Consider the following 27762-nt stretch of genomic DNA (forward strand, 5'->3'; position numbering starts at 1 on the left):
AGACCAGAGATGAGCTCATGAACATCAGAGCTACATCTCCTGATGACTTATTTATATCATTCATCACCTCATCTGCTGATATTGTGACCATTTTGGTTCACAAAGTGAGACACTGTAGGTGAGCAACAGCCTCTCTTGTCAAACACAGAGGGCAAGAACCATATTGCAGGTGCTGACTCTCATACCAGCCGTTTCATACTCTCCAGTGCATATTAGAAGACATGATTATGAACCAACAGAACCACATCAGTAGTGTACTGAGACCAATACTTATGGTGCTAATGGTGTACTTACAGTCTTAGCTGCTGTGTGAGGATGTATCCCGTGTACTCCTTGATGGCTGGTGCATAATAAAGGGTAGTACCCTCTTTCAGCCCTTTACTGATAATCTGATCCACAGAATTAAAACGTAAAACATACATTGGGCTGGACACCGGGCCAAATACCTCAAACACCTGAAACAAAGAAACAGTGCAACACTGTCATATCATTGGGTGTAAAGGCCTTTACAAAACTGAAACATTAAGTACATTTCAGATTATACAAAGAGGCCTTTGTCAGGAAACACAAAATCAGTTAACAATTTTGTTGTTCTGCAGCAATGGAGGTTGATCAAGCTTCTACAGCTATTCCTATTTTTCTGGATTACTTCCAACCCCTTCTGTCTGCATAAAAGCAGTGCTGGAACACACTGTGGTACCATACCCTCTGAGCATCAGTTGAACTGTATTGTACTGCAGAAAGTAGTGTGTTGTTACACAAATTGTGAGAAAAAGACAATTAACAATGGAAGAGAGACACACCATCATGTCACTTATCAATGTTGGTTTGTCCTACAGAGAAACTGTCGTAGTAAGCAAGTCTCAGTTTCAACTGTGAAGACAAGACTTCAAGCTGCAGGGAGGATGAGTTGAAGCAAGAAAGCCATTGCGAAGGCATCAGAATAAGACAAAGAGGCTTGTCTGGGCCATGGCACACCACCACTGGACTACTGAAGACTGGAGGAAGGCATTATGGACTGATGAATCAAAATTTGAAATCTTCGGTTCATCATGCAGGATCTTTGTACGCCGTCGAGTCGGTGAAAGGATGGTTCCACAGTGTGTGGCATCGACTGTCAGACATGCAGGAGGAAGTGTGATGGTCTGGGGTTGTTTTGCTGGATCCAGGTTCGGTGACCAGATTGAGGTACCTGGAACCAAAACAGCTACCACAGCATTCTGCAGCATCATGCAGTACCCTCTGGTATGCGTCTAGTTGGTCAGGGGTTCATCCTACAGCAAGATAATCACCCAAAACATAAGTCCAAGCTAGGGCTGTGCGATATGACCAAAATCTCATATCCCAATATAAGACATCTATCGTCCCGATAACGATATAAATCACAAAAATTTAAAATTTTCTGTAAATTCTGTGAATCTCGGGCAGCTCAACTTGCGTGAAGTGTTTCCAGCTGGGCGTCCTGTAGCTGGAGTCGAGTGTTTTAACGATGCATGAAACGATACATTTTTAGTCATAAGTTGTAACAGCCGCCGTTTTCTTTGTGAGTATTTATTACACGGCGTGCTGCGGGGAAAAAGCCTGTTCTAACGTTTGAGTCTAAGGTTTATTTTTTAGCACCTGGCGGCTCTTTTTTTGCTTCTCATCCATAAACTCTCTGCATACTCTTTCACGTGATTCAGTTTATTTTGAAAAGTCTCAACAGGATCTTGAGCTTTATTGTGAAAGGTTTATGTGGAAAATAAACAAGCGGACACGCAATGGTTTTACCGTCGTTGTTGCTAACGACAACGCATAAAAATAGGCGCTTGTCTGTCCGTAGTGTGGTTATATTAAATATAAGAGAAAGAGAGAACTTTAAGAAATTTATATAGCCACTACAGTGACCATCAAAACGATGAGAAAATATATTGCTGTAAACAGTTTATTTTGCGACACCACGAAACAAACGATAGCGTAAAATAAAACGATAGACGTTTTTATATCGTCATCCGATATATATCGTTATATCGAACAGCCCTAGTCCAAACTATACCAGAACTACCTCAGGAAAAAAAGAACAAGATGGTAAGCTTGAAAACATGGAGTGGCAGCACAGTCTCCAGACTTAAACCCATCGAGCTGGTTTGGGATGAACTGGACGGAAGAGTGAAAGCAAAGCAACCTACAAGGTCCACATTTATGGGAACTTCTGCAACAGATATGGGAACAACTTTCTGAAGAATATTTGATTCCTATTGTAGAAAGAATGCCACGGGTGTGTTCAGCTGTTCTATCTGCCCAAGGGGACTACTTTGATGAGTCAAAAGTTTAGAATACATTTTGGTCTATGAATTGATTCCATGATTTCTTCTTATTTGTACTATGCTTTCATTTCAGAGTGCAATGAGACATTAAACTGCATAATTTTCAATTTAAAAAAAAAAAAAAGAAAAAAGAAAAATTGAGGTTTTCTACATGCAACCTGTAATGTATCAACTCCTCCACTTGGGGCAATAGGCATTCCATCCTTTTCCGGCTGAGAGCCATGGTCTCAAACTTGAAGGTGCTAATTCCAACTCCCGCTGCTTCATACTTGACCACAAACTGCTCCAATGCAAACTGGGTCACCACCTGATGAAGCTAACATCATCTGCAAATTTTCAATTAAAAAAAAAAAAAAAGAAAAAAAAAGAAAGAAAGAAAAAATTGGGGTGTACTAAAAGTTTTAACTGGTAGTGTACGTACACAGAGCTTTTGCAGAAAATTAATTCTACAAAATTAAAAAAAAAAAAAAAAAAAAAAAAGGTTTCTGGGTTCAACCCATTTTCAAGCAGGGATAATTTCACGGTTTGATCAAGGAGTTGAAGCTGTATCACGGCCTCTTTTGTACGTATTTCAGGATGTCAGTGAGGCAGTTTGAGCTCGTTAGCAGAGACGGGGACCATACCCGAGGAGGCCGAGAGCCGATTATGAGCTGTTCTGCGACACAACAATCAAATGTTCCGTCATACTGAACACTTTGATTGCATCAGCACTGGAAAAAGTTGTGAGTGGTCATATATGTTTATATGCACCTGAAGCGCCGTAAAAATTAAACCTGATGTAAAAATAAATGCTGCAAATTTTTCATGTGTAATTATGTGTTTGGTGTGAACGGCTGCATTAAGAATAGTTGAGTCTGAAAAATATTTTTAAATGCACAAAACGTTTGCACGCATTTTACTCGTCCAGTGTGTAAAGGCCTTAAAACCACACAGGCAACTTATTGCATTCTACAAAAGAGAAGCTTCTGTTGGCATCCTTACCTTGGCTGCAGCCTCCCGATCAGACTTGAAGATAATGCTGCCATCATTAAGAGGGGGCGTGTCTTTCAGGGACTGGATAATAACTGCAGTGACAGAAGCAGTGGTAAAAGACAAAGTTGAAACACAAGCCAAAACTGTTCCTGCTCTTCCTCTGGTAGACACTAATGTAGCCTTAAAACAATCTGTGCCTATATTTACCAAGCTGCTGTATAATATTCGACACGGTGCCCAGTGGCTGCAATTCTGCTTCTTCTGGTAAGGTAATACATACTTCCTCCACTGCCGGAAGTTCCTGCACACAAACAACATGACATTTAGACATAAGGCTGAAGGGCGTTCAGAATTCAGGACACCCCCCCCCCAAAAAAAACCCCCAAAAACAAAACACATGGTGGCAAAGTGTGGACAATAAGACGCTAATAGTGGTTCTTGTTGGTTGGAATGTAATAACTAACAATGCTCAATGTGGCATTAATGCTGTTGGTATTTTTACTTCACATCACATGACATCATTACAGGAACAATCACATAGAAAATCTAGACATTTTATTACTTCCCATGAGTAATTTTTATTCATTTAATTCTTATTAAGCATTTCTGCCAAAATGTTGGTATCAGACTTAGTAACGAGTCACTCATTATCCTGTTGCTCCCTCTGAGATTTTCAATAACGCAGGCCATCTCTGCTTGGGAGGTTAATGTAGCTCTAGTTCCCCATGATAAGTATACTGTGTGAGGCAAATGATGAAAGATTTACCTCTTATTGTAATTACTGATCATAAATGCAGGGATTTTATCCAAACAAGTAAAATCTTTTTAAGTGCTTTGTCAGTCTAGAACCCAACTTCCGGCGCCCCCCGTGTGCGGCAGCCTGTTACAGCAGCTCTGCTCATTCTGAGTTTCTTTCTTTCTTATCTTTTTTCTCGTAATTTTTTTATAACTAACGTATTAGTAATTAGACTCTGCAACCATGTTCTACCGTTTTGTGCTAGTCCTGGTCGTTTTTCTCAGTTTATTTCTACTTTTTTCACCCGTGTCTGGGGACCCAGAGCAGAGATCCTTTGTTTACAGTAAGGATCAGCTGTTAGCGCTGAGTCCTGCAGCGGTACTGCCGGCGGACAGACCCGATATTCCCAGCGAGCTGAGGAGGAAAAGATGGGGGTGTCGTGCTGGGAAGGAGCGCCGTCGCCCAAGAAGGAGACGTTATCGACCATCTCTTCCTTCTGTAATTATTGGAAACGTAAGATCTTTGCCCAATAAGATGGATGAGCTCATGTCGCTAACCTGGTCACAGAGGGAGTACCGGCAATGTAGCATCATGATGCTAACGGAGTCGTGGCTAACATCGCTAACTCCGGACACAAGCGTGACACTACCGGGATTCCAGCTGCTGCGAGCGGACAGGACCAGAGACAGCGGTAAGAGGAAAGGAGGGGGACTGGCAGTTTTTGTGAACGACAGATGGTGTAACCCTGGGCACATCACTGTAAAAGAGCAACTCTGCAGCAGAGACATTGAGCTGTTAGCCGTTAGCATGCGTCCGTACTACCTGCCCCGGGAGTTCTCGCATGTTATCGCGATAACAGCGTATGTCCCCCCCCTCGGCCAACGCGGATGCAGCCTGTGACTCTCTCCACTCTGTGGTCAGCAGACTGCAAACACAATCACCGAGAGCCCTTCTCATAATATCAGGGGACTTCAATCATGCCTCACTGGACTCCACACTGCCCACCTTCACCCAGTATGTGACCTGCCCAACCAGAGTCAATAAAACACTGGACTTACTGTATGCCAATGCAGAAGAGGCATACAGTTCATCACCTCTCCCTCCCCTGGGCAGATCTGATCACAACCTGGTGCACCTTGTCCCTGTGTATGAGCCCTTAGTGCGCAGGGAGCCACCAGCCAACCGCACAGTACAGAGATGGTCAGAGGAGAGCGAGGAGGCTCTTAAGGATTGTTTTGAGTCGACTGTGTGGGAGGTGATTTGTGATGACCACGGTGAGGACATCGACAGCCTTACTACATGCATTACTGACTATATAAACTTCTGTGTGGATAACACTGTACCTACCAGGACTGTACGGTGTTTCTCCAACAACAAACCTTGGATTACCCCAGAAATTAAAACCGTCCTCAAGCAGAAGAGGAGGGCCTTCAAATCCAGAGACAAAGAGGAGTTGAAAAGGGTGCAGAGAGAGCTGAGGGGACTGATAAGGAATGGGAAGGAGAGCTACAGGCAGAAGATGGAGAACCAGCTTCAACAAAACAACGTTGGTGAAGTCTGGAGAGGCCTCAGAACCATCTCGGGCCACAAACAGCAGAACTCTCTGCCTGGGAGGGATGTGAGATGGGCAAATGAACTGAATCATTTCTTCAACAGATTTGACTCAGCCATGAGGCAGTCTGCAACATCGGCTGCAGACTCACCCACCCCCACTGCTGCTGTTCCACCTCAGACACTTCACACCTCCTCTATTCACCCTGCTCACTCCCCCCCACCCCCAACAACAGCATCCAATACACACTCAACACAAGGCTCCAGCCTGTCTCTCTCAACCACCCAGGTTAGGAGGGAACTGAGGAGGATTAATGGCAAGAAGGCAGCGGGTCCAGATGGCATCAGCTCGAGGGTCGTCAGGTCCTGCGCGGACCAACTGTGTGGGGTGATGGAGCACCTCTTCAACCTGAGCCTGAGGTTGGGAAGAGTCCCACAGCTCTGGAAAACCTCCTGTGTTGTACCAGTGCCAAAGACTTCACGCCCCAAGGACCTCAACAGCTACAGGCCGGTGGCTCTGACATCCCACCTGATGAAGACCCTGGAGCGGTTGGTCCTGGCTCAGCTTCGGCGCCTAATAAGCTCATCACTGGACCCACTTCAGTTTGCCTACCAGCCTGGCATTGGAGCGGATGATGCCGTCATTCACCTCCTACATCGTTCCCTCGCTCACCTGGAGACCGCTGGAAGCACTGTGAGAATCATGTTCTTTGATTTCTCCAGTGCCTTCAACACCATTCTTCCCTCGGTTCTAAAGGACAAGCTGGTGAACTCTGGAGTGGACCATCACCTCACTACCTGGATCCTGGACTACCTCACCGACCGACCACAGTATGTGAGGACTCAGGGCTGTGTGTCGGACAGGGTCGTCTGCAGTACGGGGGCCCCACAGGGAACGGTTCTGGCTCCGTTCCTCTTCACCATCTACACTGCAGACTTCTCCCACAATTCCACCCAGTGCTTCCTGCAGAAGTTCTCTGATGACTCTGCAATAGTCGGCCTCATCACTGATGGGGACGACAAGGAGTACAGAGGTCTGACCCAAGACTTTGTGGACTGGTGCCAGCTGAACTACCTCCAGATCAACGCCAGTAAAACCAAGGAACTGGTGGTAGACTTCCGCAGGCACAAGCATTCTCCACTGCAACCACTGAACATCCAAGGTATGGACATTGAGGCTGTGGACAGCTACAGGTACCTTGGTGTTCATCTGAACAATAGACTGGACTGGACTCATAACTCAGACGCCCTCTACAGGAAAGGGCAGAGCAGGCTGTACCTGCTGCGGAGACTCAGGTCGTTTGGAGTGGAGGGCCCACTCCTGAAGACCTTCTATGACTCTGTTGTGGCTTCTGCTATCTTTTATGGCGTGGTCTGCTGGGGCGGCAGCATCTCTGCTGGGGACAGGAAGAGACTGAACAGGGTGATCCGAAGGGCCAGCTCTGTTCTAGGATGCCCTCTGGACCCAGTGGAGGTGGTGAGTGACAGGAGAACGGCGGCTAAGCTGTCATCTCTGATGGACAACATCTCCCACCCCATGCAGCAGACTGTGACAGCACTGAGCAGCTCCTTCAGTGGGAGACTGCGGCACCCACGGTGTGGGACGGAGAGATTTCGCAGGTCTTTCCTCCCCACTGCTGTCAGACTCCATAATAAAGACTTTAACTGATCAAGCACACACATCCATACATATGCAATAATACTAAGTGCAATAATCCTTTCTGTCATCGTTGTATTTTTACTCAGTTGTATATAGTATTTGTATTTGTATTCTATTTTTATCTTATTGTATATTTATTTTATTTTATTCTACTGTATATAGTATTTTATTTTATTCTATTCTGTACAGTTGTGTACTGTATTTATTCTTATTGTATTCTAATTTTTGCCTCATAACTTTTGCACTGTCCACTCCTGCTGTGACAAAACAAATTTCCCACGTGTGGGACTAATAAAGGTTATCTTATCTTATCTTATCTTATGTGCATGACCCAATGCTGTGTTTTGCCCCTTGACTGCCTCGACTTGACCTATGTTCAGTTTCTGTCGTTTGAGGGTCTCTCTGGATTCAGTTTTGCATTTAATAACTGAAAAACATGCTCTGTCCTGCCACTGAAAAACAGACCTGAGCTGCTGTTGCGATGTGTTTTGGGTCATTATCCATTTGCACTGTGAAGTACAAACGAATGTACCCTCTTAGCTGTCTTTAATTCGTACTTTGTTGAGGTACATTTTAAAACTTAAAGGTTAAGTCTTTTGATTTATCTATATTTAAATAACCTCCAGAAACAAATGTTATTTTCAACCATATCATTCAAAAAAAAAAAACAAAAAAACAACAACAACAAAAAAAAAAAAAAACATGTTGAATGGTTAATTTGAATCAGTAGGCACTATATGGTATATTGGTATATAGCCAAAGCTATTATTATTAGATTTTCTTCACATTGCCCAGCCCTAACACAAACCATTATCGTCCCTTCAGTGTTACAATTAATATTAGACTACAGTGGTCCCTCGCTATAATGCTGTTCACCTTTCGCAGATTTTTTTTTGGTGCAATTTTGCATGCTTTTTTTTTTTTTTTTTAAAACAGCACATTTTGTTCTGCATCCTGATTGGCTGTAGACCATTGTCAATCAATCTCATGCCATGTCTCCTTGTACAGTACAGAATGTGTGCAGCTTGCCAAATTTACATAAATCTTTGATCGCTAGCAGTGTGACTCTGAAGTGCTGTACTGTACGTTTTTTAAGTTTTATCCCCATCAAACACACGAATGTCGACGAAACGTCGTCATCTGCCGGTTCCTTTGGTTTCATTCTATAACACTGAACTTATTTTTCTACGAAGGTTTGAACTTTGAGAGCGAAGTGTGAAAAATTTCATGCCTGTCTGAGAAAAGTGTATAAAGTGTGTAGTGTGGGGTTTTACAGCCTTAAAACATCTATAATAATTGTGAAAAATAAAGTTGGCTACTTCGCAGATTTCACCTATTGTGGGTTATTTTTAGAACGTAACTCCCGCGGTAAAAGAGGGACCGCTGTTTTAACAAGAACACACATACATACAATTACAGACTGACCTCGAGCAGAATCTCATCTCGCGTTTTGATGGGTGCTGGTTGGCTGAAACCTTCATCAACTTCTTCCACAGCCGCAGGTGCAGAGGGAGAAGAGAAGGATGAAGATGATGAGGAAGAGCTGTCACTGAGGACAGGAAAAGAGCATTAGCGACACCCGTCTTTGTTTTACCACGCTGACAGCTGTGCGTTTTCATACCTGTCCGAGTCCTCAGAATCCTCGCTGCTCTTATGCGTGTCTAAAGACACGGTTGCTGCTATTGAGTGCCTTTGTGCATCTGCCCTTTCTTCTTCTAAAAGTGTTTGTGTGTTTGACACCATCTCAGCATTGTCAGAGGTCACCAGGACATCTTCTAGTTGAGATGTTACTGTAACCTCCATATCCTCGTCTTTTACAGCTTCTGCCGGTCCATTTCCCTCTGTTAGGTTCTCATCCATCTGTAACATTATCTTGAAATGTGTTTCAAAATCTGTTACTTTAAATGTCATTTTATTTATACAGCCCCAAACTACAACAACTGCTGCCTCAAGACACTTGATAAATCACTATCTATTGGGGTGATAAGGTACTATAGGGTCTTTAAAATAAGACAGGGACTGATCATTCAAGACAATGTACGCGAGGAGCAGGATTTTACATTTGACTTTGGATTTAACAGGGATATAATTAGGAGGAGTCAGTACGCTCTCTCTTTCTAATCCCTGCCAGTAAGCTGCAGCATTTTGGATCAGCTGAAAATTTTTCAGGAAGTTTTAAATACAACCTGATAATAACGAATTGGGGGTTAGGATAATAACTGGCTACTAAAACTTTACTGATATAGAAATATTTTGTTAATACCAGGGTTCATACGCCTTTTTCAGGGTCAAATTCAAGCACTTTTTAGGCACCTACAAGGTCCCTTTTCAAGCTAGCTTTTCCAGCACATGCCACCCCCTCAAAAAATAGAATGCATTTGTCAATTCGCATCACCTCAGTAAGACCATGTGAAAATTAAAACAAATCATCCTAGGTGAACTTAAACACCTTTGTTCACCTTTTGTTAAGAAATAGAAAAACGCACCACACAAAAATACTGCAAAAGGAAACAGTTGCCTTATATACACAGTGTATAAACTCAAAATGCACATTTCACTTAAAAATTAAGATGTGACAATGTGAACAAATCAATCATTATGTACAATTCCAATGTATTTTGTATCTCCCTTAAATAAACAAGCAGCCTTAAAGTATGAAATATTCATATACAAATACACATATAAATGTGTGTACTGTCTCAGTGGCTGATTGTGCCCCACAGGCCTCAGTGTGAGCTTGAAGACATTTATGAGTTTTAAGTAGTTTAACCCTTGTATGGTGTTCGGGTCTGTGAGACCCGTTTTCAGTTTTTTTCAAAAGAAAAATTAAACAATTAATTATTTTTTCAACCTGAAATTCATTGGCTTTGGCTTATTTTCTGTGAAGAACATAAATCCGAACTAATTTTCAATGACCTCATACTGTACCTCCCCCCACGCATTTACATTACATACAAGGTATTCGGGTCCACTGGACCCAGGTCTAATAAAAGTGTTGAAAGTGTAGGTCCTGTGTTCCCACACTCTGTCTTCCTCCTTTCTGGTGCTGCTGATAGTGTTTTCTTCCCCTCCTGCTCCCGCACAAAGTTGCAACATTGTTGAAAATTCAACTACCAACACCGTCTGCTCTTACATTCCCGCACATTTTACCCTCTTTCTTGAGGGATCCAAATTTTATTTTCTCATACCCTGTCCCACCTGCAAATTAGGGGCATAATACTATAAATAAGACTTTGCCAGTGTGGTTCTTTATCACAACTGATCAAGATGGCAAAAGATTATCTGCTGCGAGGGCCGTCCAATTGATTTTGGAAGAGAGAGGGGCTTCGGATGATGATGTTGACAAAGAGGTTTCAGAATATTTCACATTTCTGAAAATTCAGAGTCTGACAGTGACTTTGAAGAAGAGGAGGTTGAGCATCATTTAGTAACAAAACGAAGACGAATACCCCATCAGCAGCCAGCTCCAGGACCAAAAAAAGCCCACCAGACAGCAAGTGAAGAAATATGGATGTCAATAACTGGTGACATTGAATGGTCTTCTTGCCCAAGAAATGAGCCACCCTGCAGAGCTGTTACTGTGATAAGCCAGGGCCAACACGGCTGACAGTTACTCATGTGCAGGACATCAAGTCTTCATTTGAGCTTTTCATCCCAGATTCCATCCAGAAAATTATTCTGGATTGCAGTAATCTAGAAGGAAGGTGTGTTTTTGGAGAGAGGTGGAAGGAGATGGACCAAATTCATCTAAGAACCCCAAAGGCCTACTTTGGGGTTCTCATCCTTGCAGGAGTTTTCAGGTCCAAAGGGGAATCCACAGAATCCCTGTGGGATGCAGAAACCGGCACGAACCTTTCCATGCATCAATGTCTCTGGAAAACTTCCACAAAATTTCCAGGATTATCCGTTTTGATAACCGAGACAACAGACCAGCTCAACGGCAGAGAGACAAGCTAGCTGCCATCAAGACAGTGTGGGATAAGTGTGTGCACCACCTCCCCCTGTTTTACAACCCTGGGCCTAATATCACCATTGATGAGCGGCTGATCCCATTTAGTTGTGAAACATATTGCTTCACGTGTAAATGTGTTGTGTCTTTCCACTCACTCCACTTGATTATAACTGATTTATTTTTTTTATAACATTTTATTAAAAAAAAAAAAAAAAAAACGAGAAGCACATTAATTCATAAATGTGATCTAACAAAGGTAAAGGGAAAAAAATAATCATGTTTGCTGTTCATATGGCTTGTAATTGGGATGAAGTAAACATCTGTTGAGTAATTTAACATAAAATTGTTTGATAGTGTTAATTTGGAAAGCCAAAACTCTAGCGGGTCCACCAGACCCATGAACACTGGCTGAGTAACAAAAATACGAACACCACACAAGGGTTAATGTGCAGGTGCTGAAGATAAACACATTTTGAATGAAAGCCGGGGAACTTTGGTAGCACAGAAACAAGTGGCTATTCTTTGTGACCATATGGATCACTCATATTACCATTATTTCAAATACTCCAAAAAGCTGGGGGTCCAGGATATAATTGGCCGTTTTTGACTACTTTCATTTGGCCTCTATATTTCACCTTTAAAAACTGTTTATCTTGCCAATCTGTTATTTTCTCATTTTGACAAACTGTATCAGCACAATTTATCTAAATTCAGACAAAATTTAAAATACGAGTAGAAAGTGATATTTTTGACTGTAAAAACCACAGGCATGTTTACACTGTAATCTGCCTTTGGTGGCTTTTTTGCATATCTCTCTCTCTCTCTCTCTCTCTCCCCCCTCAAACAACCAAATGCCACATGTTGCCATATCATTTTTTTGATTGGTCGACATGGTACATTTTTCCACCAGTAGGGAAGGAGTGTTTTTTTTCTTTTTTCACCAATGACTGTTGTCTTTCACTCACAAGCAAAGCGTGTTTGCTTGCACTCTCCTTAGAAAACGCAGTTTTTACAGTTTCTTCCCGGAGTAAATGCCACTGTTTTATTAAAAACAAAAAACATCGGTTTTACCTGGCCTATCAACACAATTTAAACACTGGCATATAGTTTGAAGTCTGCACGTTCGACCCAAGTTGAAATGGAGACTCTGGGTCCATCGACCCCAGAGGGTTAATCAGAAAGCTTTAAGTTAGCTAGTGATGTATCAGGCTAATGTTTAAAGCTTTCACTTGAGCAAAGTAACTCATATCACTGCTAAGTAATGTTAGCTAAGTTCACAGCATATTCCATAATAGCGCTGCCATACTGCATCACACTCAGTGCATTTCAAACATTTCTCCAGCGAGTTTGATAGCTAGCAAAATAATAATCATAATTTTTTAAAAACAGCATGTGTAATGTATATGTCAAGAGATATATTCTTAAACAATTCTTCAGCTGAGAGTCAGAGAGTGGAGACACACAGTTTTAATTGCATGCAAGGGCGGTCACAGAGCACTCGCACAGGAGTGAGGGCTCCGGGACTCGCGCTCTGCCACTGCCCTGGTCTTTATTTATATACAACAGTAGGTGCATTCGTTTATTACATTGGAATGTGGATGTGTGTGTGTGCCAGGAGATGCTTCTCTACCTGGCACGAAGTGAAACTGCTCGTTAAGCTCTTATCTAGCAGGTACTGCTCCTTCCCTGCATAACGGGTCACAGTTAACTATAACAACAGTCTGAATCATAAAAAGGTCATCATGCCGTATTCTATCATTTGCAGACTTATATTATTAAAAGATTACCGTATTTTCACGACCATAAGGCGCACTTAAAAGTCTTAGATTTTCTTCAAAAAGTACGGCGCGCCCTATAGCGCAGTGCACCCTGTGTGTTGTAAGGAGGACGTAGTAGAGAACACCATGAGAACGCTAAAGGGTGAAGTGTGGGGGCAACCCTGAAAATGGCAAAGAGACACGCTTATGAAGCACAGTTTAAACTGAAGGCCATCAGCTACGCGGAGGAACATGGAAATCGAGCAGCGGCGAGAGAATTTAAGATTAACGAATCGATGGTTCGCAAATGGAGGAAGCTGGAAAACAAGCTCCGGCAGGTCAAGAAAACGCAGCTGAGTTTCCGCGGACATAAGGCGAGGTGGCCCGAGTTGGAGGAAAGACTCGAGCGGTGGATCATCGAGCAAAGAACGAGCGGGAGAAGCGTTTCGACGGTCACCATTCGGCTAAAAGCAGTTTCACTTTCACTTTTTATGAAACGGTGCCATTTTTCCATCCGGACCAGGACTACGGTAGCGCAGCAACTTCCAGCGGATTATAATGAAAAGCTGGCCATCTTCCACTCCTACTGCAGCAAACACATCGGCGACAAAAACATCCAGCCCAGCCACATCACAAACATGGACGAGGTCCCGCTCACTTTTGACATCCCGGTGAGTCACACTGTGGAGAAGAAGGGGACCAGCACGGTAGCGATACGCACAACGGGGCACGAAAAGTCTTCTTTTACTGTTGTGCTTGGCTGCCATGCTAATGGACAGAAACTGCTGCCTATGGTGATTTTTAAGCGAAAGACTTTGCCTAAAGAGAAGTTTCCAGCAGGAATCATCATTAAGGCAAATGAAAAGGGCTGGATGGATGAGGAAATGATGAAAGAGTGGCTGAGGGAGGTGTATGTAAGGAGACCAGGTGGTTTTTTCCACGCATCACCATCGCTCTTAATCTGTGACTCTATGCGTGCCCATCTCACAGCCGATGTGAAAAAAAAACTAGTGAAACAAATGAACTGTGAGCTTGCTGTCATTCCGGGAGGCCTGACAAAGGAACTCCAACCGCTGGACATCGGTGTGAACCGCCCGTTCAAAGTAAGGCTGCGAGCGGCCTGGGAGCGATGGATGACCGATGGGGACCACAGTTTCACCAAGAGTGGAAGGCAGCGCCGGGCGAGTTACGCCACAATTTGCGAATGGATTGTAGATGCTTGGGCTAACATGTCTGCTGGCACTGTTGTTCGAGCTTTCGCAAAGGCCGGCATCATTTCCGAGGAGCCGCACGGCACGGAAAGTGACTCTGACAGTGAAGAAAGTGAACCTGGCATGTTTGATGGAGATTTAGCGCAGCTGTTCAATTCAGACACAGAGGATGAGGACTTCGATGGGTTTGATTGATGATAAAAATGTGAGTACCAAACTTTGTTTTGCTCCTGCTTTATTTTTAAATACGCACACTTGTATGCTTGTGTGTTGTTGATGATGACGATTACTGGTAATAAAAATGTGAGTAAGGTACCGAACTCAGGTTTGCTCCCGCTTTATTTTTAAATACGCATACGGTACTTGTATGCGCCCTATGATCCAGTGCGCCTTATGTGTGTGTTAAATACAGTAATGGCACACATAACTGAGACTGCGCCTTTTAGTACAGTGCGTCTTATGGTCGTGAAAATACGGTATACTGACTACTAAGTACAATTTTCTATTGACAGTACACGTACTGGAAAATTATTTACTAGGACTCACCTATCATGCGTCTGGAGAGCGCAAACTCCGCCATTGTTGTTTTCCATCAAACACTCATTAAAACAGCGACCTACAGGTATGTTAGCGCACTCATCCCCGACTGTCCGAGGGAGGGGCGGGGTCACACGTTGAAACAGACGGAGGCGCAAGGCAGCCCAGGTGGGGAAATTTTGCCTCTACATTTTGCGACTCATTTTATTTCTCTATCTGATAAGAAAACTATTCAATCAGGTGTGATAAATACATTTTACAGGGTTTATTTATCGGATAAAATACGTTAAATGTCACCGTTATTATTTGCTGGCCCGGAAACAGCGGGGGTGTCCAAATTCAGAGGCTGCTTCCACCTGAGGACCCGCCCTTCGCGGTCTAAAGAAAGCCGGGTAGTACGTCACGAGCTCCCTCGGTGGAGTGAAACTCTGCCGTCTGCTCCTTGCTATTTAAAATATAACCCGGGCGCTGGCGTAAACTCTCGACCGTCTCACACTTTTTCTGTTTGACGTTTATTCAGCTGTGTGAAAACCCCAGAAGAACCCACCCAAGGGATTAATAAAGTTACATTTAATTTAATCTAATCTAATAACTTTAATCTCAGCCAAACCGATTTACTCAAAAACAAATAAAACACTGAAAAAGCCAAACAATAACATTTTTTAAGTTATCAAAGTGACTTGTGTAGCCCTGTCTGCAATTATTCGGGCTTGCAGTATAAAGAAAAAGTGTACTGTAATAAAAAAATGGTTAAACTATAAATAGTTGATAAAACGTTTAAAAATCATATGCTTTGGTACAAATGTATTTCATTTACAGTTAAGAGTCCAATAAGTAAAAGGGTTTCATGATTTAGAGTTCATTTTCTGTGCACACTAAATATGTTGGGGTGTAACCTAAGTTTATTTACCCATCTAGTGTCAGTTATCTCAATATGGTATTGTCATTGGTTGTTGTGCTGACGAGCCAGTCAATGTCACTCTTCTCTGTTATGGGGGCGGGACAAGTGGTAAGGTTTGTGTGAATCTGTGGGAGCGGACACAGAAGCTAAGTCCGAAGAGAGAGATGTCGTAAGGCAAACGTGGTGTGGATTTTGCATCTAAGTGTGTCATTGAGGTCGACTACCCGTGGTCCTGATAGTACTTATTTGTGATCTGCAAGAGGTAAATGAGACTGTGTGCCTTGACATTTGTACTGTAACTATTCGTTATAGTGATATAATATCGTGATATGTGATGCTAACTAGCGACTTGCTAATTAGCGCAACTTACCGCGTTATGTGCTGTGATACCATGCTGTATGTTTAGCTCTGTGATTTTCAGCAAAGCATGCTAATGCTAAATCGTTATGTGATAGCATTTGGTATTGTAGCTCAAGTGTTTTAATGTGTTTAGAAGCCGAGGGACGCTCTGAAAGGAGAGAGGTTTCTGCCCGGATGGACCCTGCTGTTTCCTCGCCCCTGACTGTTGTTTCCTCGCCCCTGACTGTTGTTTCCTCGCCCCTGACTGTTGTTTTCTTACCCCTGACTGTCTTCACTACTGGTGAACTAACTGCCCGTTTCTGATTGCCCCACTAACAAACTCATTGGACTCGTGAGTACTAACTGGAACTAAAGTGCACATATTTTGTTTATTGCTCAGTTTGAGTGAAGCGGCCATCAGTTTTAGGCCTCACCGCACCCAAACTTCGAATCAGGCCTGCATCAAGCACCGTGCTACAGGTGTAGTGTGGACAGGTTAAAGTGTGTGTGTGTGTGTGTGTGTGTGGGCCCACTGTTACACAATCGGTTTAAATTGAGTAAGTGTGTAGTTGATCAAAGTTATTGTCAAAGGTTGAAATTCATCCATGTTAAAGGTGTGAGCTGTTGTAGCTGAAATAACAGTTGAAATACCTAAAAAGGAGGTATTTTGGGTTGATAATCTTTTATTTAAAATCCATGTAGTCATTTTTACAGTATTTTTGTTTGTTTATTTGAATTCAATCCATTTTATTAAAGTAACTGTTTATTTTATTCATTTCTTTTGTCTAAATAAATACCCGGTGAGGGATAAATTTGTGTAAAATACAGTTGTGGTGGTCCTTATTATAGCAATTAGAGGGTATCAGGTATTATTATTAGTAGCACTACGAACCCAGGCCCAGTCTCATTGTACTATATACTCTAGCTTTACCATAGCTACGTGGGACCTGGGTTACATAAATGGAGGCACCGCTGGGATATTTAACTAAAGTAAACTAAATTTATTTTTGGACCAAGAGGATAACAGGTCGACCCCACAACTGTCAAATTGTTAAAGTAGTCAAACGTGCAACAAAAAAATAAACCAGATAGCAATGATGACACAACAAAGGAGCAGACCGTCACAACTTGAGTTGGTCAACTGGTGCAAAGGGGAATCAATAGATTTGAAACATGCTCTACTATTGTATGGGGTACCGGAAGGTGTTTCGAGAGATGAAATAGCAGAAACAGCAGGGACTATCAAAGCTTTGGGAAAAGTAGTAGTTAAGGGAAAAATGTTTAACTCTCAACTAAAATCATTAATGGTGTTGTGTGAGTGTCGTGAGGAGATAAACCCCACGACAATCCCCCCTGAGATAATGCCAATAAGTGGTGGAAGTGGCTGGAAAGCAGTGTACTACATTGAACCTCAGCCAGATGACTTTGAGGGAAAGTTACTCACTTTTCTGCAGAATGAAGGGAAAACCTTAGAGGATATCCAAGGGTTACGCACCCACGGAGGGGAAGTGGATGGTAATTCTGAAGCCATCATCCGTGCAGTAGGTGAGTTAATGGTCAGAACAAACAAACAGCCTGAAAGCCATCCATATAGACGTCTAAGGACATTTTCCGGGGTCATTCCCACCCCAGCTGGGGAAGAAGTCTTGGATACCTGGTTGGAGCAAGCGAGACTCCTAGTAGATGAAGGCGAGTGCTCCGATAAAGAAAAACGTAGACGCATACTGGAAAGTCTCAAAGGGCCTGCCTTGGAGATCATTCAGGCCGTGCGTCTGACTCAACCTGATGCTAGTTCCCAGGACTACATAGAGGCCATAGAGACCATTTTTGGCAGAGTAGAGTCCGCAGAGGAGCTCTATCTGTCATTCAGAGCCCTTCACCAACAGCCTGGTGAGCACCTGTCTGAGTTTCTGCGAAGATTAGAGAGGTCTCTTGTTAAAGTAGTCCAGGGAGGTGGTTTACCAGTTAGTGCTGCTAACAAAGCTCGGTTAGAGCAGTTAGTTAAAGGATCCACTTCTGAGCTTATGTTGCTTCAGTTGAAAATAAGGGAGCGAATGGAAAATCCTCCCTCATTCCTGAACTTGTTAAGAGAGGTGATGGAAGAGGAAGGCCGTCAAGCAGCCAAACAAAGCCAGACCACATCTAAGTGTCACCAAAGGGTTCGCACAGTTAAGGTGGAAAAGGAGAAAGAGTCTGAAGCGGTCACTCAGAGTGAACTGCAAGCTCAGATTCAAGAGTTGAGAGCACAGTTAGAGGAAAGAAACCACTCAGGAATTCAACCGCTGTCTGATTGCACCATCAAACCCCCAACAGAGAAGCAAAAACAGAAAAGTGATTCGCAGAGCGAAATACGGGCACTCAGAAAGCAAGTGAAAGCACTAGAAAATAAAATGAGTGTGATGGCGGTGAAGTCTACAAGTGAGCCCCCACAAGAACACTCAACTCAGTCTCGCAGAGACAAAGCAGCTTCTTACCCCAAGCCTGCTTCTTTTAAAGCATCATCTGCTAGAGAGAGTGATGAATATTTCTGCTATAAGTGTGGAGAAAATGGTCACATAGCTACAAGGTGCACTGCACCCGAGAACCCGCAGAAAGTCATAAGAAAACTCATACGATTAGTACGAGGAGTATCTGGTCCTAACAAGGAGGACCCAAATCCTACCGGAGAAGAGCAATGCGTTGCTTGGACCAACAAGGTCGAAGTCCCAGAAACTGACACAGGCCTGCCTGAGGGTCTTGTAGGCCCGTCATTTATTCACACAGTCAAAATCAATGATGTGGCCTGTGATGCTCTTATTGATAGTGGGTCTAACGTGACTATTATCTTTGAAAGCTGGTATAACCAACACTTGGAAGATGTCCCCATAAAACCTCTCTCTCGCTTGGGACTCTGGGGACTTGCTGACACAGAGTATCCCTACAAAGGCTATGTTGTTGTAGAGATGGAGTTTACCAAGGAGATCACTGGTGTCTCCGGGCGAGTAGAAGTGCTCGCATTGATTTGTCCTGACCCGAAAAACCAGCAACAAACCCCCGTGTTGGTGGGCACCAATACGTCTCTGTTCCGCCGCTTATGGGACTTGGTGCAAATGAAAGGTGACCAGAACACAGCTCATTCCATGAGAATTCAGTCTGTGTATGCCCCCATTAGGGCACAGGAGCAACTGCCAAAAAATGATGTGCTGGGACAGATAAAATGGAAAGGGCCCTGCCCTCTTTCTATCGCCCCAGGAGCAAATTGCTATGCCACCTGCAAAGTAGACAGGCACAGTGCCCCCTCCAAAGACCTTATCTTGATTGATGCACCCTCTACCCAGTTACTCCCCGCCGGCGTGCTGGTACAGCCAGGTGTGCTCTCAGATGCTGGTATAGACAGCAATAGCTTGAATGTGCTCCTCCAAAATGAGTCCACCAAGACAGTCTCCATACCAGTGGGATCTGTCATTGCTGAAATGTTTGCTGTGGATACAGTCACCCCAGTCCAACCCTCTGACCTGGCCACTGAGAAAATAGATCCAAACCTCTTTGACTTTGGGGACTCCCCTATCCCCGAGGAGTGGAAAAGTAGACTTCGGCAGAAGTTAGCTGAGAGGAGAAATGTCTTCTCAATGCAGGAGTGGGACGTTGGCTTGGCTAAAGGTGTTGAACACCACATTCGTCTACATGACCCTAGACCTTTCAGGGAGAGGTCAAGGAGACTAGCCCCAGCCGACATTGATGATGTGAGGCGACACATACAGCAGCTGTTGGCTGCTGGCATTATAACAGAGTCCCGTAGCCCATATGCCTCCCCAATTGTTGTTGTGCGGAAAAAGAATGGGGCCATAAGAATCTGTATTGATTACAGAACACTGAACAACCGCACTACACCTGATCAGTATACAATGCCACGCATTGATGATGCCTTGGACTCCTTGTCAGGCAGCCGATGGTTCTCAGTCCTAGATCTGCGTAGTGGCTACTATCAGATAGAAATGGCTGAGGAGGACAAGGAAAAGACGGCATTTATTTGCCCCCTGGGCTTCTATCAATTTGAGCGCATGCCACAAGGGATCACTGGAGCTCCTGCAACGTTCCAACGCTTAATGGAAAAGGCTGTTGGGGACATGCATCTTCTGGAAGCCCTTGTGTATTTGGATGACATCATTGTCTTTGGAAGAACGCTTGAAGAGCATGAGCAACGCCTCTTTAAGGTGTTGGACAGACTAGAGGAGATTGGTTTGAAAGTCTCCATTGACAAATGTCAATTCTGTCGTCCTCAAGTTAAGTATGTGGGTCACATTGTATCCACCAATGGAATAGCCACCGATCCAGAGAAGGTTGAGGTGGTGAAACACTGGAAAGTGCCCACTCACTTGAAACCTCTCAAGTCTTTCCTCGGATTTTGTAGTTACTATCGGAGGTTCATAGCCAACTACTCCGCCATTGTCCGTCCTTTGTCAGAACTCACCAAGGGTTATGCACCCACTTGGAAAGACCCCAAAGCCAAGAAGAGTGTAGACCCAAACCACACCTATTTTAAAGCATCCGAGCCGTTTGGGGAACGATGGACTCCAGCCTGCCAGGCTGCTTTTGAACAGATCCGTGAATGTCTGATCAATGCTCCAGTATTGGCATTTGCTGACCCCACCAAGACATACATCCTGCATGTGGACGCCAGCATGAATGGTTTAGGTGCTGTCTTGAACCAAGAACACCCCGAGGGCCTAAGGCCGGTAGCTTTCGCAAGCCGAAAGCTCAAAGACTCAGAACGTAACTATCCAGTTCATCAACTGGAATTCTTGGCATTGAAGTGGGCCGTTGTGGATAAATTTCACGACTACCTGTATGGTGCCAAATTCATTGTCAGGACTGACAATAACCCCTTAACGTATGTATTGACCTCGGCTAAGCTCAGTGCTGTAGGGCATCGCTGGCTCGCTGCCCTCGCCACGTATGATTTCACCATACAGTACCGCCCTGGGCGCCACAACATTGATGCTGACTTGCTGTCCCGACAGTATGCCCAAGAGGAAGTTGGAGAATGGACTTCCATCCCGCCTGCTGGCATTAAAGCTCTCTGTAAACGAGCCTGCATCAGGGAAGGAGCAGTTGTACCTGACAGATTGGTGGATCAACTTGGTGCTCCTGCCTCTGCAGTACCAGAAGCCTATGCATTTCCTGTGAATCTCAGCGTAAACATCCTCGATCAGCTGAGCCCAAAAGACATTCAAACATCACAAGATATGGACCCTACCATTGGGCCATTGAAGAAAGCCATCAAGAGCAATAAAGAGTTTGCTCGCTCTAAAACTGACTCGCCAGAGACTGTGATGCTCCTCCGTGAAAGTCGCAAATTGGAGTTGAGTGATGGAATACTCTACAGAGTAAAAGAAAAAATGGCTGGAAAACAAAGCCGGCAGCTTGTCTTGCCAGCAAGATACAGGTCTATGGTGTTAAGGTCTCTGCATGATGAGTGTGGGCACATGGGAGCAGAGCGAACAACAGAACTGATTAAAGAGAGGTTTTACTGGCCTCGTATGGCAGCTGAGATTGAGCAGTATATTCGCACTTGTGGAAGGTGCATCTCCAGGAAGACGCTCCCTCAGCGTGCCTCGCCCTTGAATCAGATAACAAGCAATGGCCCTCTAGACTTGGTCTGCATTGATTTCTTACAGATAGAGCCGGATTCTAAAGGTGTTGCAAATGTGTTAGTTGTGACAGATCACTATACACGTTATGCACAGGCGTTTCCTACCAAAGATCAAAGAGCCATTACCGTTGCAAAAGTCCTGTGGGAGAAGTACTTCATGCACTACGGTCTACCTGCACGAATACACTCTGATCAGGGCAGAGACTTTGAGAGTCGACTGATCAAGGAGCTGTTGTCCATGTTGGGGATTCGGAAGTCACGAACGTCTCCCTACCACCCGCAAGGTGATGCGCAACCGGAAAGATTCAACAGAACCCTTCTAGCAATGCTCGGTACCATGGACACTGCAAAGAAACAGTGTTGGAGCCAGCATATCACCCACCTGGTACACGCGTACAATTGTACAAGGAGTGATGCCACGGGGTACTCACCTTATTATCTCATGTTCGGGAGAGAAGCTAGACTGCCCATCGACGTCTGCTTTGGAATCTCGCCAAATGGTGAAAGTGAGTCCTCCTACCAACAGTATGTTTCACGGATGAGAAAAGAGTTGCAGGACGCATACAAACTTGCATCAAATGCAGCTACAAAAAATCATCTGAAGAACAAAGCACATTATGACCAACGCGTGAGAGATCTGCCTTTGGAGAAGGGAGACAGGGTTCTCATTCAGAATGTTGGAATAAAAGGCAAGCATAAACTGCAGGATCGTTGGAAATCTACACCGTATGTTGTAGTGGAGAAGTTGCCTAACCTGCCTGTTTATAAGGTAAAACCAGAACATGGTCCAGGTGTACTCAAAACTCTCCATCGAGACCACCTGCTGCCCATTGGTTATATGGTCAGGATGCCTAATCCATCGGATGACACAGGACACATTAGGAGACCCGTAACCAGAGCACATCGTGCCCAGAAAAGTCAAGCAGTTAAACCGCCTGATCCAGTTGAAGAAAGTGACACAGCATCCTCAGATGAAATGTTTGAAGCTGTCCATAATCCGCAAAGTTTTGGTGTGCAAGAGGTCAGGAGACAACTGGCAATGCCACATCAGACTTCGGAAGAGGATGACACTTCTGAGGAGGAACATTTTGAAGAAGCAGAAAGTCAACCAGTAAGAGAAAGTGAAAACTCATCTGGAGATGATACACCTACTATGCTGGAATATGATGCTCAAGAGACAAATGAGTCTATGGGAGAGCAAGAGGAGGAACGGGAAACAAGTTCACCCTTTTCAAACAGAACCCGAAGTGACAATTCTCATAGAGGTACAAGAAATGAGAGTGAACAGTTCTCCACATCCCGAAAATCCCTCAGGAAACCAAAACCACCCTTGAGATTGACCTATGAAAAGCCAGGTCACCCATCTTGTGAGCCTGTTACCATCATGCACCATGGTATGGTCATTCAACTAAAATTAAACCCTCCAGACGTCAGTGAAACAAAGGGACGTTCTAAGTCATCGAAGAAGTTCTTAGGAAGTGAGGATGACCATCACCCTGTAAAGCTAAAGAGAAGTCAGAGGTGTGATGAGGACATCTACACGGTTAGAAGGGGGAGGGTGTAGCCCTGTCTGCAATTATTCGGGCTTGCAGTATAAAGAAAAAGTGTACTGTAATAAAAAAATGGTTAAACTATAAATAGTTGATAAAACGTTTAAAAATCATATGCTTTGGTACAAATGTATTTCATTTACAGTTAAGAGTCCAATAAGTAAAAGGGTTTCATGATTTAGAGTTCATTTTCTGTGCACACTAAATATGTTGGGGTGTAACCTAAGTTTATTTACCCATCTAGTGTCAGTTATCTCAATATGGTATTGTCATTGGTTGTTGTGCTGACGAGCCAGTCAATGTCACTCTTCTCTGTTATGGGGGCGGGACAAGTGGTAAGGTTTGTGTGAATCTGTGGGAGCGGACACAGAAGCTAAGTCCGAAGAGAGAGATGTCGTAAGGCAAACGTGGTGTGGATTTTGCATCTAAGTGTGTCATTGAGGTCGACTACCCGTGGTCCTGATAGTACTTATTTGTGATCTGCAAGAGGTAAATGAGACTGTGTGCCTTGACATTTGTACTGTAACTATTCGTTATAGTGATATAATATCGTGATATGTGATGCTAACTAGCGACTTGCTAATTAGCGCAACTTACCGCGTTATGTGCTGTGATACCATGCTGTATGTTTAGCTCTGTGATTTTCAGCAAAGCATGCTAATGCTAAATCGTTATGTGATAGCATTTGGTATTGTAGCTCAAGTGTTTTAATGTGTTTAGAAGCCGAGGGACGCTCTGAAAGGAGAGAGAGGTTTCTGCCCGGATGGACCCTGCTGTTTCCTCGCCCCTGACTGTTGTTTCCTCGCCCCTGACTGTTGTTTCCTCGCCCCTGACTGTCTTCACTACTGGTGAACTAACTGCCCGTTTCTGATTGCCCCACTAACAAACTCATTGGACTCGTGAGTACTAACTGGAACTAAAGTGCACATATTTTGTTTATTGCTCAGTTTGAGTGAAGCGGCCATCAGTTTTAGGCCTCACCGCACCCAAACTTCGAATCAGGCCTGCATCAAGCACCGTGCTACAGGTGTAGTGTGGACAGGTTAAAGTGTGTGTGTGTGTGTGTGTGGGCCCACTGTTACACAATCGGTTTAAATTGAGTAAGTGTGTAGTTGATCAAAGTTATTGTCAAAGGTTGAAATTCATCCATGTTAAAGGTGTGAGCTGTTGTAGCTGAAATAACAGTTGAAATACCTAAAAAGGAGGTATTTTGGGTTGATAATCTTTTATTTAAAATCCATGTAGTCATTTTTACAGTATTTTTGTTTGTTTATTTGAATTCAATCCATTTTATTAAAGTAACTGTTTATTTTATTCATTTCTTTTGTCTAAATAAATACCCGGTGAGGGATAAATTTGTGTAAAATACAGTTGTGGTGGTCCTTATTATAGCAATTAGAGGGTATCAGGTATTATTATTAGTAGCACTACGAACCCAGGCCCAGTCTCATTGTACTATATACTCTAGCTTTACCATAGCTACGTGGGACCTGGGTTACACTTATATATCATGTTTAACCTGAGTAGTGAAAGACCGCGGGGGTTTGAAGACGATGTGTCGGTCAGCTCAGATATTTGAAGTTTACACAGCTACATTCTCACCTGAAAATATGTTAAAAGTTTTTTTTTGCGACCCAGAAAGAGAAATAAGAGTAATATTAAAACTAAGTAGCTGCCGCCATTGGTGGAAACTGGAATTCTGCGATATGGTTTTTTAATTTTGTTGTCCAGGTGGAAATTCGGGAGAATGGTGGCTCCGGGGTTCTCCCGGAAAAATCGGGAGGATTGGCATGTATGGTTGTGGCAACATCACTAACCTTGTCAAACACCTCAAAGTAAATCATATCACAGAATATGAGGCGCGTATGTTGAGACGAACTGAAGAGGAGGAGAGGGACAGGTGCTGCTAGGGCGAGACAGACGTCTCTCACAGAGTCCTTTAGTGCTGCAGGCAGGCAAGGTGTTCAAATAGCCACAACTTCAGTTTTTTTATTTCTATATCATGAACCCTGCATTATTAAGTGATAAGAACAAGTAATCTTATGTCCTGTAATCATTATGACGCTATAATTTGAGATACAATAAATAAAATACGTTTTTGTACAAAGTATCGTATCGGATCAGTATCGTCGATACCACCCTGAATATTACTTGGTATCGGATCGGAAAGGAAATCAGTGGTATCGCACATCACTACTCCAAAGCCTTTCATGTCTGTCACGTGTGCTGGGGGTAAAGCACAGGGTGCCAGTAGTGGACCTGCAAATTCTTTTTTTTGTATTCTATGGCAAATGCCAACTGGGCTCCACAGTGCTAAACACTGAGCACAGGACCCACTTGAGGATGTCAGGCCCTGAGGCCACCCTCTTGAGGCTGGTTTCTGACAATCTGGTCAGAGACATTCACACCAGTGGCCTGCTGGAGGTCACTGCTCTGGCAGTGCTCATATTATTCGTCATTCCTCAAAGGAGCAGATACTAGTTAGGGACCTTCTACGGCCCTGTCTAGCTCTGTCTCCTGGAGTTTCCTCCATGCTCTTGAGACTTTACCGGGGGACACAGCAAAGACACATATTGATGTTCCATGATGGAGGATTTGGACTGTGAAACCTGTGTAGGTTCCAAGTATTGCCTGCTGCTACCAGTACTGACACCCTAGCCAAATGCAAAACTAGTCGGACACACTATGAGGTGACTAGTTTGCCCAGATAATTATAAAAAAAAAACATAATAATAACAACTATCTGCAAAACTACGTCCACTTATATAACACAGCCCTTCATTGTCATTGCACGTGTACAACGGCATTATGGAGGCCGAGGTCTCAGGAGACGTGAACTCGGATCGCTGGATTCAAAGTCAACAGCGCTAACCATGACACCAGGTCAGTTTCTGGTCAGTTTCATGAGTACAAAGGTGACCAACGGTCAAAAGTAACCTCCAGGCCACACCAAGCCAAACACACGTTTGCACACGTAAATAAGTGTATTGTTTATGTAAACACGTGTACTGTTTACATGCAGAAGCTAAACATAGCTAACGTGCTATTCGTTAGCCCCGTTTAACTCCCACAGAGGTACTACAGTCAAAAACCAGTATGAAGAACGAAAACTTCCCACAGCAAATTCGACACAAATATTATAAAAAGTGGACCGAGTAGTTTAATGATATTACTACCTGATTACTTGTGGAGCTCCAGAACCACGTTGCAAAAAGTCTCCCGGAGAACCACGCAAGCTAACTTCAGGGAAATGAGCGACACTGTATCCGTTACGTACCTTCAGTTTAAAAGCATTGCGACGAACTGGAACACAATGAGAAGTCATACGGACGTAAATTAGTGCAAACTTCTCAAAGATAAATACTAAAAGCAGGGGTATTGAATAAGTCTTGTGGGGCTCTTAGCGATTTAGGTTTAAGGAATTCAAGTGTTCCCCATTTTATCCCATTTGATAACCTAGCTTTGGGATAGCATTTTATAAAATGCTATTTTATTGTTCCATTGCTGTAATAATAGTTCCATTAAGAATGCCGTCATAAAATGGATATGGTATGAATTGTATCCTTATTTGTACTGTATAGTTAGGTTTAAATAAGTTAAGAAAGTGGTCCAAAGTATTCTTCTATTTTATTTTGAAGGTTAGAATTGCTACATCCGCTGGTTATGTTTGAATTTGACCAGCTACAGCCACATGTTCGTGTGTAACACGTGGGGTTGTATTTTGCTGTGGGTTTTGTATTAAACTACAATTTAAATTCTAAAGTAAAAAGTAGAAGTCAGGTTGGCTCTAAATGGTCTCACAGTATAAAAGCTTTAAAATCTAATATGCAGAAGCACAAATACTCACAGTGCAGAGTCATGTAAATTATTAAACTGGCTATCATAATTGTTGATATATTAATGTGTATATCACTTTAATGGATACTTGTTTTTGTTTTGAGAACTGTAGCTCTTGTGGCTTTTGTCATCATTGTTTGTTTGCTTGTTTAGTAAAATAAGGTTAGGAGATAATTCTGTTCTTTTTTGCAACTATTATTATGTTTTTAATACTAAAACATCAGCTGAGAATATAAAAAATATCTCTTGATGAACACACAGTAAGCTGCACAAAGGAAGTTGGCACAGGGTGTAAGTACAGGTAAGACCACTGGGTGGCACTACAACACTCTTTAATGTGACTGAGCTATGAAAACAAAATACATTACATTTAAGAGAGGCTTTAAGCCTCTTACCAAAATTAAATGCTTTAACTTATATATGATATTTGTTTTTCCATATTTACTTTATTTAAAAAAAACACTGACATGTTACAACTACAGGTACACCTTTCTGTCAAACTCTGAAATCATTTGACAAGGAGGGGAGCCAACATGACTCACTGATGAGGTGTAGAGTGTCAGTAAAAGATACTTTGTGATTAAGCAAATCTCGTGGTCCAAGAACTGTGTTAAAAGCTTTTGTTCTTTTCCAAAGCATTCCTTGGCAGCAGGGAAACTTAAATACAGCATAAAATAGGGAGATGTTTGCTGGACTCACTCCATCCAGCTCCTCCGGAGCCCCCTCTTGTAAAGGTGGGTGTAATTTATAATTTACAATTTATATTAGTATTGTCTTGTCTTCTTTATTTCTTTATATTTTTCTAACATGCTTACTATGAC

General features: G+C 43.3%; 2 protein-coding genes across 2 annotated transcripts in view; one reads left to right on the forward strand and one right to left on the reverse strand.

Annotated features, from left to right (window-relative positions):
* Positions 1 to 26373, reverse strand: part of naf1 (nuclear assembly factor 1 homolog) — a 29698-nt gene extending 3325 nt beyond the window's left edge. Inside the window, exons 1-6 of the mRNA XM_080879959.1 lie at positions 26281 to 26373; positions 8847 to 9097; positions 8651 to 8774; positions 3486 to 3579; positions 3288 to 3370; positions 295 to 455 (exon numbers count right to left, since the gene is read on the reverse strand). Coding sequence (XP_080736085.1) covers positions 295 to 455; positions 3288 to 3370; positions 3486 to 3579; positions 8651 to 8774; positions 8847 to 9094 — 710 coding nt within the window. The 5' untranslated portion in view covers positions 9095 to 9097; positions 26281 to 26373. The remainder of the gene's footprint in view (positions 1 to 294; positions 456 to 3287; positions 3371 to 3485; positions 3580 to 8650; positions 8775 to 8846; positions 9098 to 26280) is intronic.
* Positions 16438 to 26268, forward strand: LOC308395210 (uncharacterized protein). The gene is made up of 2 exons (XM_080879958.1): positions 16438 to 23593; positions 23825 to 26268. Exon 1 carries the CDS (start codon positions 17017 to 17019, stop codon positions 23116 to 23118), a length of 6102 nt encoding a protein of 2033 aa, XP_080736084.1. The 5' UTR covers positions 16438 to 17016; the 3' UTR covers positions 23119 to 23593; positions 23825 to 26268.
* Positions 26374 to 27762: the final 1389 nt, after the last annotated feature.

This window comes from Rhamphochromis sp. 'chilingali', assembly GCF_963969265.1.
Source record: "Rhamphochromis sp. 'chilingali' genome assembly, chromosome: 4".
NCBI lineage: Eukaryota > Metazoa > Chordata > Actinopteri > Cichliformes > Cichlidae > Rhamphochromis > Rhamphochromis sp. 'chilingali'.